General features: G+C 37.1%; 1 protein-coding gene across 9 annotated transcripts in view; it reads right to left on the bottom strand.

Annotated features, from left to right (window-relative positions):
* The window catches only part of EPHA5 (EPH receptor A5), a 378,384-nt gene that overhangs the window by 303,858 nt on the left and 60,974 nt on the right, over positions 1-13,552 (bottom strand). For 8 of the 9 annotated variants that reach the window (XM_075544946.1, XM_075544949.1, XM_075544947.1 and 5 more), the window contains exon 3: positions 3,764-4,427. In XM_075544946.1, coding sequence (XP_075401061.1) covers positions 3,764-4,427 — 664 coding nt within the window. Of the gene's footprint in view, positions 1-3,763; positions 4,428-13,552 lie in introns of those variants that run through there. The other variant, XM_075544951.1, reaches the window with a different exon arrangement.

Genomic DNA, 13,552 nt, shown 5'->3' with positions numbered 1-13,552 from the left:
CTGGTAGAGAGCAAAGTAGCTTTGAAAAAGAGAGGAACCACTGTCCAGCGTGTCTAGATCAGAAAAAAGAGATGGAAACAGAGTTGATAGTGAGCCTGGAGAGACAATAGGGGAAAAAAACTATACAGTACCTAAGGCAATTGTAAACCATTTGTTGAAAAGATGCCACTGAAGTATATAAGGTGTGCATGGAAAGGTGAAAGCATCAGAAATATATTTCTGAACAGGGGATACATAGTATATATATAAAATAAAATATACATGCTAAATCACTCGTCATATTTTAGATGAAGTTCTAATAATGCACGCATGCAGATAAAAAGTTGAAGGAGAAGTGAAAAGGGTGGCTTGAAGATAGTTAAATATTTGCTGATGCCTCAGTCACACGGTGAGTAGAAAGTGTGTGTCAACAATGCTTTCAGGCCAATCAGGAAGTATGATATTGTTACATGCCAAACTAGATGTTATATGTCAATTTCCCATCTATAGCAATCCGATGTGACAGAGTAGAACTGTTTCACATGGTTTTCTTGGTGGTAATCTTCATGAGAGCAGTTCAGAAGGTTTTTCTCCCATGGAGATGCCGAGTGGGTCCAAATCACCAACCTTCAGCAGCCACAACTCTAACCATCAACGAATACCCCCCCCCAAAAAAAAACAAAACAAGCCCACTGCCCATTGAGTTGATTCTGACTCAGGGCAGCTGCATGTGGGGGTTTGGGTAAATACCGTAAACCTTTATAGGAACAGCTAGAGAGAGCCTCGGCTTGCTCCTGAGGAGGAGAGAGCGGGTTTTACTAGTGAGCATTGTCGTTGGGAGTCCAAAGCCTACCCAACAGCCACAAAATCAAGGTCCCTACCCAAAAGATAAGATGTCACACATTGACGTTAGAATCATGGTGGTATTTTCTACTTAGAGACAAACATAAATGTGTGCATTTATGTATGTGTATTATATATGATGATGATAATTACTTTAAAAAGATAAACCTTCCCAAAGATGGATCACACAATAGCCATCACTGAGTCAAACATAGTACTTATGAAGATGGCATAAAGCTTGGCAACATTCCGCTCTGTTGAACACAAGGTCTTCAGGAATCTGAGTTGATTCAACCACAGCTACTAACAACAACAATCAGACATCTAAATGCTTCTGGAATATCTGTGATGCTATAATTATTTAAAGTATACCTTAACAATTAATTACTCACCCAATAAGATCGTCAATCTGTCAAGTTATTTATGAAAGAACATTTTGCAATCCCTCCTGAAGGGAACATACAGCATCTGTACATTTCAGGACATATGAAGGTACTAATATACATATATGTTGGCATGACCCCCTCTGGGGCTATGTAGTGCACAGTGTCCAAGGCTCTTGCAGTTGCTGTTCCCAGAACAAGAAATAAAAATGAGAAAAGAAAATCTGACTCCAGTTTCTTAATGATGCTATGCAATGCAGTTTGATGAGTTTATCCACTGTCCTGAAATTGGGACTTCACCACTCAATTATTAAGAGAATAGTGGAAAAAGAGAAAAATAAAATTGGATTTAAATGCTGGTCCTAAAAACATGTTGTTGAAACATTATTTCTCCCAGAAATTCACATGATGAGTAAAAACAGAATGTCTCAAGGCCAGCAATAATTCAAACCCATTTGTAGCAGTGCAAAGAAAGAAGTAAATTATTCAGACTGATTTATAATAATAATCAAACCTAGAGATTAGCAATACAAATATTTTAATAATTTAGAAAACCTGAGGAATAGTCAACAGTTTATACTTAACTCATGTGTCTGATTCTATAATTATATATCTCCTCATTTCAAGAAGATGGCTCATCAAGATAGATTAACAATTTTCCTTTAAATTTAGCCCCAAACAGAATAGAATTCCTATGTCTGTGACAAATACATTGGTAAATTTGCTATACAAGACCTCATTAGAGTTTTGGAAAGCCAGGATGTTCCCTTCTGACCTAAGGCCTGGTATGTTCAATTGCCTCATATGCATGTGAAAGTTGGACATTGAATAAAGAAGACTGGGGAATACTTGATACATTTGAATTATGGTGCTGGTGAGGAATATTGAAAGTACCCATAGTCTGCCAGAAGAACAAACAAATCCGTCTGGGAAGACATATAGTCATTGTGCTTCCAAGAGGCAAAAATAGTGAGGTTTTGTCTCAAGTACTGTGAACATGTTGCCAGTAGATACCAGTTCCCAGAGAAGGAAATTCAGCTTGGTAAAGAAGCAGAGCAGAGAAAGAGAGGAAGACTGTCGACAAGACAGATTGGCACAGGGACGGCCTTGATGGGCTGGAACATAAAAAACGAGCTGCAGCTGGCACAGAAAGGAGCAGTGCTTCCTTCTGTTGTCCACGGGGTTGCTATGCGTTGCAGCCAACTCGATGGCATCTAACATCTCTGTGACAAATTTATAAACATTTCAAAAAGATGAATTCAATTATCAAAACTCTCAGATAAATATTAAGAGATACTGGGTTGTAGATTGCACAGACAACCATAGACTTGACTGTGGATAGTATTACAGGGATAAAAAATATGGACTTATGCTGAAAATGGAAATGTAAATAACCCTGCTATGTGTTTCTAAAGATAAAGAATAAAACAAAGCTACAGAGATTTATAGCTAATACCCCTAGTTTTGTTTCCTTGTAACTCTAATCAATCTACAGTAAAACTTCAGTAAATTTCAGCAAGTTTGATTCGGAGCATAAAATGGTTATTAAAAAAATAGAAAAAAAGCAACTGAACCTACCAGATGGATGAAGGGAATTATCAACAACTGTTTTCTTCTCAGATAATACACAGTAATTTCCATTACCATTTAGCACATGTACATCCAAGAAAAAGCAAGTTGAGTTCCATATGACAAATAGATATTTAAAAGCAAATGTTATTTGTGTTCCTCACAAGTTATTCTTGACTTTGGCATAAAATGTTATTTTCTTCTAGAAAATCATAGATTAATATCAAAGTTAAAAGGAGCAACTCACCACCGCACTGTAGGCAAAATAGAAGCATTTTCAAATGAAGAGGGAACCCCGCATAATCAAGTTTCAATTTAAAAGAAAAATTAAAATAAAAATTTTTTCCAAGTGAAAATTGCTTTGAAATGACCTTTTTGTCTTGAAGCTATCTCCAAACAGCTATTTTTGTAGAACACCACTTATAATACATTTTAAATTGAGCTGCACATTTTAAAAATTGAACAAGTAATAATAGTCATATGTAAGCAACACGGGAAGCCATGTCCTATCAGGTAACTATTGCTTTCATGTGGCATTCATATGCCTGAACATATTTCTGAAGAAATGTTAAGAACAGTTAGCAGCACTTAAAAGCTAGATTAACATAAGATTTTAGAATAGAATTTTATATACCAAGAGCAAGAAACAGCTTCATGATGGGAAAACCTCAGTAGCCCTATAAAGAAAGTCCACATACAAAGAAAAGTTCTGATTAGAGTCATTCAAAACTATAAATTTTAGGAGCAAAATGAATATCAAATATCACACTGAAGGTAAGACACTCTCAGCACTAATTATACATATGCAATAAAATATTGCACAATCTTTATCCTTGCTAGCAATTTTTAAATTCTGATAAGGGAAAATCACACATGGAGAGAAATAATCTCCATAAATTAGGAAAGTAAAAGTTCATTTGTTCCTAATCACTGGAAGAAATACATATACATGACCAATTGAAGCTGACAGCCAGCAGGCAGAGACTTACCTAGACAGGTTCCATTTTTCTCTTCATACCCTGCCTTGCACATGCATTTCCCGATGGGTACCAGCCACTCCCCTTCAGCACTGCAGTGCATTTTGGGTGGTTCATCAGTCACAGAATGGTTGACACAGGAGCCTGACACTTCAAGCAGCTGTGAAGAGTCAGCACCAGTTATTGTGTCTGGGAAGATAGCCAGGTGGCGCACAACCGAAGGGCATTTTTTATAGTACACACGCACAGAAACTAGAGCGATGCAAGCGCCCACATCTTGAAAAGCAAGATAAAACCCCTTCTTGCTTAAAGGGCCTACATCCCTGACCTCTGTGTTCAGCTTCATAACCCGGTCACCAAGATCAAGTTCTGTAAAGCTCTCGTCAGCAGCAATGGTGTCGATTTTGATGTACTGGTTTTCCTTGGCATTTCTCCCATTTTCATCATCTGACTCAAAGTAATACATGTTGAAAGTTTCCTTACAGGTCCCCAAGCCTCCCGGAAGGCTGTTGCAGTCCCGTAGAGTGAACTTGAGTTCTATGAAGATTCTGGAAGCACCTTCATTGGAGATCCAACTGGTTAAAAGCCAGTTATTCTGATTCTGCTCCATAACTTTGCATACTTGGTATGTGTGAATGGGGGCATAGTTTTCATCAACTTCACCAATCTCTTCCCACTGCACAATATAAAACAGAGAGAAAAAATTGAGAAATAACTAGGAGGACATCATCAAAATGGTCAAAGAATGTAAACTGGACACAAAATATTCTATAATTTATATATTAATAGGAAAAATGCTCTATAAAGACAATCACACAAAAAAACACTTTTTTTCATTTTAAATTAAGAAATCAATTTCATATTTTATTGTCTCCATGGTAATTAAAAGGCAAACACATATGAATATTACAGCTAAGGAAAAATTCAGAATTTCATAGCATAAATAAAAGAAACTTGACTGTGAGTGAGAATAACAGAGTTGAAGTAGGAAAATAGGTACAATAAAAATAAAGTTATATATATATAATATAGAGAAATTTTTGAAAGGAAAAGTTTATAAAATATAAAAGAAAGGAAACATTAAAGTACCACTAATTAAATAAAGACAGAAAATGAGTGCAAGTGAATACACAGTAATATATTGATTCTATCAGGTTACAAATATGTGTTTTTAGCCTGAGAAATATTTTATACCCACATAGAATCTACGTGCAATAAAAGTACATGCAGTTTTATTTTAAACTAAACTGTTCCCAAGTCATAGAACATTTAATTATTCCTGAGTTTGTGATTCTGGCATATATTATTATGGATAATACAAAACTATATAGGAACTCATTTCTTTAGAGATCAAACTTACAGAGATGTAGAATAATGTGGAAGTACATGTATGCAAATAAGCCATATACTTCTGATGGCCCTATAAAAATGTTAAGTTTCCACATGTGTACAACATGCTAATGAAGTTAAACTGCTTAGATACTTCAATTCACAAAAGAAAGATATCAAGATGTCAAATAACTTTCACATTATGATGTTGTAGGATGTCTTATTTCTTCAATTTAATCTCATTTTTGTTCTCTCTCAAAATATATACACATACAGCTTCTTAGCTTCTGCTTTTCTAAAAAAAACTTTCTATTAAGCATTCTCTGATTAAACTATTTATATTCTCTTCCTGGAATAACTTAGGTATCAATCTCTTCATTATAAATGTTACAATTAAAATGTCATGCAAACAAACATGTCAACTAAGCAAGCACACACACACACAAAATAAAAATTAGCAATTCATTGTAATTTTGCAGTAGAAATATTTTGTCTCTTATTTAGTATGCAACGTTATACGGGAGATGCTATGAACATATTTCCTATTTGATTCTCTGAATGGCCGATGGTCACAATTATTTAAAGCAATATCTTCTTACTGGTTCATTAGAGATACAAAATGTGAAGCATATTTTGGATACTTGAAAAGAAAAACTCACCATGATATATTCTCACATTAAAAAAATTACATGTTTTAATCTTCTGAATTGAGACTATTCAGAGAAGAAAGGTACTTTGAAACGACCAGTTTCATTTTTATTAGGTGATCTAAATTAGGGCTTTAAATTCTTTCAATTTTCCTTATCTTTAACACAAAGAAAACATGCTGTTCTCAGCAAAAATGCTAGAAATAAAAAAGGAAAGTGATGAAAAAATAATAATAATAACACTTTTGAAGACCTTCCTAAATATATGACAGGTATATCACTAGAAACTTCTGCAAACAAGATTTATCTAAGGATATAGAAAGTGCAATCTTTTCCAGCTAAGTTTTTTTATAAATCCATGATTGAATTAGTTGATTTGTCAATTGCTGTAAGGGGTGAGCAGAGATATTTTGAAACTATGTCCACTGGATGTGATGTGGTAACTACAGTTTCATTCGTTCGTCTTGGCAACTCGCCCTACTTGACTAAACACTGTGTGTGTGTGTGTGTGTGTGTGTGTGTGTGTGTGTGTCTATTCCCCTTGATTCCTATCCCTTTGCTTTATTACTACAGATTAGTTACATAATTACCTGAGCATCTGGGATCAGTTTTGTTTTTTCTCTCAGATGCTCCCGTAGTTTGCTCTATTTTCCCATAGGCCTTGAAAACTTCACGTCAGATATCAAATATTAATTTTATTTACATTTATCAGAAAATTGGAAAAGTAAAAAACAATTTCATATATATAAGATGATATGAAAAGGCATGGAAAAATCTAAGAACAATTAGTTCTGACATGACCCTGCTTATATTCCCCTCATAAAGAGATCGCTGACGATACATGGGTGCTATGGCAAAAGGTGCCTGGTGATCAGACGTAATAGCATTTGGGGTCTTAAAGGCTTGTCTGCAAACAGGCAGCGTCTCAATGAGACATCAACCAAGTCCCCATGGGAGAAGCACACCTGAGAACAGATCAAAGGCATGCTGTCCAATTTAACATCAGGAAAGGTGTGCACCAGGATTCCATCCTCTCACTAAACTTACTCAGTCTCTATGCTGAAAAAAACCATCAGAGAACCTGGATTAGATGTGGTATTGAGATTAGAGGCAGGTTCATTAAGAAGCTGTGACACGTAGAGGACCCAATCGTGCTTGCTCATGGTGAGCAGCATCTACAGCATTAGCTAGCAAAGATCAGGAATCGCAGCCTTTGGTATAGATTGCAACTCAATCTAAAGAAGACCAATAGCCTCACCACTGGACCAGCAGGTAGCACCATAATAAATGAAAAAAAGTTTGAAGTTGTCAATGATTTCAGCTTGCTTGGATCCACAATCAATTCTCATTGAATCGTCAGTCGAGAAACAAAACTGCACATCACACTAGGTAAATTCCCTGCACAAGATCTCTTTAAGTGTTGAAAAGCAAAAGTGTCACTTTGAGGACTAAGTTGCACCTGACTCGAGCCATGGTCTTTTCAATCACCTCCTATGCATGTGAAACACGGGCATTGAATAAGGAAGACTGAAGAAGAATCAATGCATTTCCTTTATGGTGCTGACAAAGATACTGAAAGAACAAACAAATCTGTCTTGGAAGAAGCGCAGTCAGAATGCTCCCTAGAAGCAAGGATGGGAAGGTTTCATCTCAAGTATGTTGGGCATGTTTTGAGGAGAGCCTAGTCTCTGGGGAAGGTCAGGCATGCTCATGAAGGGCAGAGAAGAAAAGGAAGACCTTTGGAAAGAAAGGGTGCCACACTGGCTGCATTGATGGGCTAAAACATAAGGACAATTGTGAGACTGCACACGACCTGGCAGTGATTAGTTCTGCTTTTCTTACCATCCCCGACTCAGAACCAATTAGAAGGCACCTAACAACAACATTTCTCTGATTTCTCAAGGAGAGCATCTTTTCAAAATCAGAACGATAACTCCACTAAATGAAAAATGCAACCCAATTATTTCAATTGAAAATCAATTAATTAAAAATGAAATAATTAGCATTTGACGTGCTTAATGTTTCAGGGACAGTTTATACAATTGTATCCCTGTTTCCATGTCAAAAAAAAAAAAAAATAGATGGCGTAAGTTCCAGGAAACCATTTGCAACCCCGGACGATCTAGCTGAAGTATGGTTTATATCAGAAAATATAAAGCTGCTTATACTCCTCTTTGCTCTTTTTCTGTCCTCCTTTTTCAATAGATAATAATATACTTGTGGTGCAATTCTTGACAATAGCACTCATAAATCAATTCCAGGAATCATATTAACCATGTAATCAGTGACTATTCAACAAAAATTTCCATATCATTTTTTTGTTAGGAAACAGCTACATTAGGCCTTGGAGATTATTCATGTTTAAGTGATTGTATTGTCATAATACAAAGTCCACTCCATCCACTTCCCAGAGCCTTATTAATGATATTCTGTAGAAATGGAGGCCATTGGCAGTCCATGAGTTTTCCAGTCAGGAGATAGATGTTCATGGGGCATGGCTTTATTTTTTACATGAATAGTACTTTTCTGTTTGAGACAAAAGTAAAAGAAATTAAAGCCCTGGTCCATTGCAAATTCTTCCAACTACATTTGTTAAAGCAGTGTCTAGCCACAAACCAATATCAATGTAAATATATGTGGAAACAATTATGCTTCTCTCCAAGAACTAATAGAAACATTTTAAAATTTTAGTACTATTTCTAAAATAAAAATTTTAAACATTTATTTTTACATGTTTTGCAAGTTTTACATGTTTAATGTAAATTTAATTTAGATTCATGTTAGACTACAATTTCAAAGCTAAAGTTCAACTTGTTGGAGAAGACTATAGACTAATATTTACAGAAGCATTTCTTTGTTCATCAAACATAAATATTTCATGGAGCTTCATTTCTTTGACAATTACATAGAAAAAGGTTTTTTAAATAATGCTAGGATTTCCCTCTAACATTAAAACCTGTCTAGTTTTAGTGACACTGAAAGGTTAAGGAACAAAAATATTTACATTTATTCTTCCTGTTTGGGTTTCCTGTATATTTTTAAATCTCCCTAAATTGACCCTTAATAATTTTAAAGCTTTAAGTTTTGTTTTGGATTATTCAGAGTAGTTAATTACTTAATATGGTCCCTTTAGATATCCATATTGTCATATATTATTACATATCCTTGACTATAACACATGGGTATTGTCCCATTGTGGAGGGAGTTACCTGTTGTGCTAATCTCACAGAATTAAGGTGGACATTTTTAATCTTTTTCTTTCTAGAGACTGTAACTATCTCACGTCACTACCTTTAGTTTCCTAGGGATAGTGGTCTGCAGATTTGCCATGGTCAGAAGAAAAGACCGCACTCCCATTCAAGCCCTGCACATGGGCAAGACACCATCTTTGTGACCCTTCCTTCCCTACTGAACATGCACAAAGTTTAGTGCTGAGTCGTCAGTGAAAGACACACATCAGATACCAGGGAGCACCCAAAGAAACTATTGGACCCCAGGACTAAAGTAGTCATCTTCATGTGAGTCCCAACCTACACATTAGCCTGGATAAGCAAGTGAGACCTACGTTCACGTGCAGACAGTTTGCACCTCTGTATCTCCACTGAACAACGTTGATAAAGACGGCTCTTTTACGCGAGATCCTCTACCTGACTTGCCTCTGACTGGCCCCTGTTTCTTGGGACTTGAGTTATGACCTGAGTCACCAATTTCCATGGCTTTTTGGATTAGTAGGATCTTTCAGCGGGAGTCTGAATGTCAGGTCTGGGATTTAGCAGCACCTATAGCCATGTTGCCTATTTTCCAAAATGTTCCTGAGTTCTGTGAAACCCTGCAGGGCACTCCAGAACCCTGGGATGGATATTGAAGGGATCACTAGTGGTTGATATCAGAGATAATAAATATGGTGGGACAAATTTAAAGTCAGACACTTGGAACATTTCAACCTCCATCTCATTGGGACTAGCCTTGTTTTAATACTTCTTAAAGAAATTATTTTTACAGATTAGAACTCATATCTGGGAAAAGTAGAATTAACTTTGCAGTATGAATGGAATACTTAATTATTTTTTAAATGTTAACTTACCTTTTTTCTGTTTGCCAACACTATCCCTTACACCAATATGTCCCGATAATAGGAACTTTGAATAGGGTAAAAGTGGATAGAAAGCAGAGGGAACTATTATAGGATATAAAAAATAGTATATATTTTTCAGTCTAGTGGATCTTAGATAATATCACAAACCTTCATATCAATTTGTAGGTTATCAAACTGCTCCTGAAATGATAAAATAGCTATCCATAATGGTAGAAGATGAATTATCCCTGGCTTCCATTTACAGTCTTGTTTGCTATAGCTACATAGGTTCATCTCATGTACTTTGCACATGTTGAAAGTAGAGAGCAGTCTCTTGAGAAGGACATTATGCTCGGTAAAGGAGGAGAACCCCCTCAGCAAGATGCACTGAAACAGCGGCTACAAGATGGTCTCAAACATAATAATTGTGAGGATGGAGCAGGACTTAGCAACATTTCTTTCCATTTTATGAAGAGTCACTAGGAAACTGCACCGAGCAATAACAGCACGCTAATGTACAATTACTTTCATACGTATTTCAATTGCCCTTGCGGTTTCCTAAATTAACATGACAAACATGAATGAAAAATGCGGTCTTGTCATTAGTGAGACTGTTTTCTTGACACTCCCGAGTTAAATCAAGACTCCTTCACTCATCTTCTAAATCCCAGCGTCTTACAGAGGTAGGACCTTGTTAGTACATCCAGCTAACAGCTCAGCTGCTAACAAAAAGATGGGGTTCTTGTCAACTCGAAATGCCTCAGAGGAGAAGCCTGGTGACCTAGTTCTACAGGTAGAAAGCTCTATGGAATATGGCTGCCTGCGAGAGACTCCGAATCCAAATCCGGCATCCCCAAGGACCTGGCTTCTATTTCTCAAGTCACAACACAGTGCTACAGGTCTTCACAGTCCCCGGGACCCTCAGGTGCAAGCAGCTGCCTTTCCCAAATTAATATAAGTCAGGAACTCTGCTCGGAGCTGTTGGTCTGGAATCATCTGCACAGGTGGTTTTTCAGAGTTTCACCACAGATGTATGTCTCTCCCTGGAACTTAAACCTTGCATGCAGAACCCAGAAAAAGAGCAAAGGGGAGAAGAGAAAAAAAATCACGTGGCACAGAAATGAGAGATGCTATGAGCAATTACTGCACAGTTCATGTGAACATTGCAAATCAGATTTAGAAAACAGGTGGGAGTCCTGGGGTGAAGTGATTAATTGCTTGACTGGTAACCAAAAGATTGGTGGTAGGGATCCATGAGCAAAGAAGTTGTATTCGTCTGTTTTCATCAAGCGTGCATTCTTGGAAACCCCACTGAATGGCTCTACTCTGCTCTGTAGGTTCACTCTGAGTTGGATTCAGCTTAATGACAATGATATGGGGGGTTAGTGGCTTTTCCGTGAGGACATTGCCCTTGTTTCCACTGGCCTTGACTGACTTGTTAGAACTAGCTCAGTGTCGTTGTTCACAAGTAGTGTTTGAATACACTTGACTGTGTTTTAGTGGTGCCTCTGAAAGTAAGAGAAAGACGTCACAGAAAAGAGTGACTATAGATCCCTGGGTATTAGCGCCCTGCTTCAGTATCTGCAGGCAAGCCAGTGAATGGAATGAGTGAAGTCTGTTCATGCATTCTTTCAAAAGCATACATCTATGTTTTTTCATTCACAATATTCTATCTGTATTTCCCATTTGTTTCTCTTTAACTTTAAATGAAACCCTAAATTATTGTGTATGCAAGTACAGTTCCCCCAATACAGTTCACGGAAAAGAACAAAGTTATGGAGTCCACTTAGTTTAGTTTAATCCTTTTAAAATTAATGAAGCCAAGGCTTGATACTTCAATGCTCACCTGTGTACATTTTGAGGACATAATAGTGATCCTGTTGGGTAAGATCTGGATTACTGGTTACAAGGTTGGCAGGTCAAATGTACCAGTCTCCTCATAGCAGCAAGGTGAAGCTGTTGCTCCCATAAAGATTTATATTTGCGAGAACTCTTTATAGAGTTGCTATCAGTCAGAATCAACTCAATAGCAGGGTTTTTTAAAAATATTTTGCTTTGTGTATATAATCAAATATTCTATTTAGCTTTATACATATGGAATATTCTCCCTATGTGTATTACCAGAATGCTCTTTATTCATTACATATATTATTCAGCTGAACAGTCCATGAAATCATATATTTTGGGATGGTTGGTGTTGCACTTGTTATTTACTTAAATTGTGGCCACTTCTTGGGAAACAAAGTGATATGACTTAAATTCTGCCTCCTCTCCTGTGTAATTTATATGACAATTTCAGTTTGCATATCTATATACCCAAATGAGTTCTTCTCATACACTTTCAATTTATATCCTTCAACGAATCCTTTTTGATTCAGTCTCAAAGTAATGATCAATGATATCTGCATCCAAAGTTTCCACACCCCTGTTTATTTAATACACATTTATTCAATATATATGACTAAAAAAAGGAAGGGACAAATGAAAAAGTGAGTGGGTACAATCCCAGGAGGCAACTGTTCTACTCTCCCTGTAAATCCCTGTCATGCTGACATATGCTCCACAAGAATAACAGGGACTTTGGGTGGCAGTCATTTCTCCCTCTCTTTTCCAGAAGCAATTTAGTCAAAGGCACTGGGCATGTCAGCACTGAACTGCTGCCAGCCTTCGGCTCTGGCCACTATTCTTCTTTCCATCTGTCAATAATAATCTCCACCAGAAGAATGGCAAGGAAAAGAAAAGGAAGGTTAAACTCAATTCAGTCAAATTATTGTGAGGAGTTGGCAGCACCAGGAAAGGTTTTATAGAGAAGAGAATTGAATCTGGTAGAAAAGGGGCTAGGTGAATTGCTGTTGATCGTATTCATCTGTATATTTCTGCTCCTAATTGTTGCTAATAAGTGACATTTAGTAAGCCCAGAGAGGTCTCAAATAATTATTAAAATTGTATTAAGTAATCAAAATATAATGTTTAAAAGTTTCAATAATATATAAAAGTGTAGTTAGTATTATGTGATATTGAGACTTACTCTAACTGTGTGTGTTTCTTTTTCTGCATGTGAAATAGGTCATTCAGGTTATTTTAAAGTATCTGAAATCCCTATCATGCTAGGGAAGAAAATATAATTAACTGGTCTAAATAGAAATGAAAAGTATTAAGACATAAATGCTGCTTCATTGACTACCAATAGTGAAGGACATGAACCAACTGATTCCAGTGAAGCGATTATGAAATAACTTCTTATGAAAGAGACCACTGTCCATATGAAGATGTTTGGCAGACTTGATGCATTTCCATAATAACTTCTGAGTCCTGTGAGAAGCTGCGGCCCGCTGCAGACCCCTAGGAGAGGTGAGCATATGCGAAGGGAGGAGCGTTGGTTGGTATGATAACCCCACTTGGGCGGGAGCTCTGTGCTGTGTTACTGGGCAGGAGTAGGATGATTCTGAGTCCACCCTCAGTCTCCTAAGGAGTATGGTCAGCTAGAAAGCAAAACCATTGTTCGTTCTGTGCCAAACAGCCATCTCAGAAGCAGGCACGGGGAAGTCCAGGGCTGTAAAGGAAGAGCCCCCAGTAGAACAGATTGGACGTCTTTTTTTTTAATGACACAGGCACTGAGACCAGAGATTGCAGTCTGAAAACTATGAGATCAGAGCAAAGGAGCTAGTGGACAATGAGTGGCTGAGACAAGGAGACCCTGAGCAGGACAGAGGAGACAGTGGGACAGAAAAGGAGGCAGGATTTCTGTCC

Source organism: Tenrec ecaudatus, chromosome 3, assembly GCF_050624435.1.
Source record: "Tenrec ecaudatus isolate mTenEca1 chromosome 3, mTenEca1.hap1, whole genome shotgun sequence".
NCBI classification, from domain to species: domain Eukaryota; kingdom Metazoa; phylum Chordata; class Mammalia; order Afrosoricida; family Tenrecidae; genus Tenrec; species Tenrec ecaudatus.
This window is presented reverse-complemented; position numbering and strand designations above follow the sequence as displayed.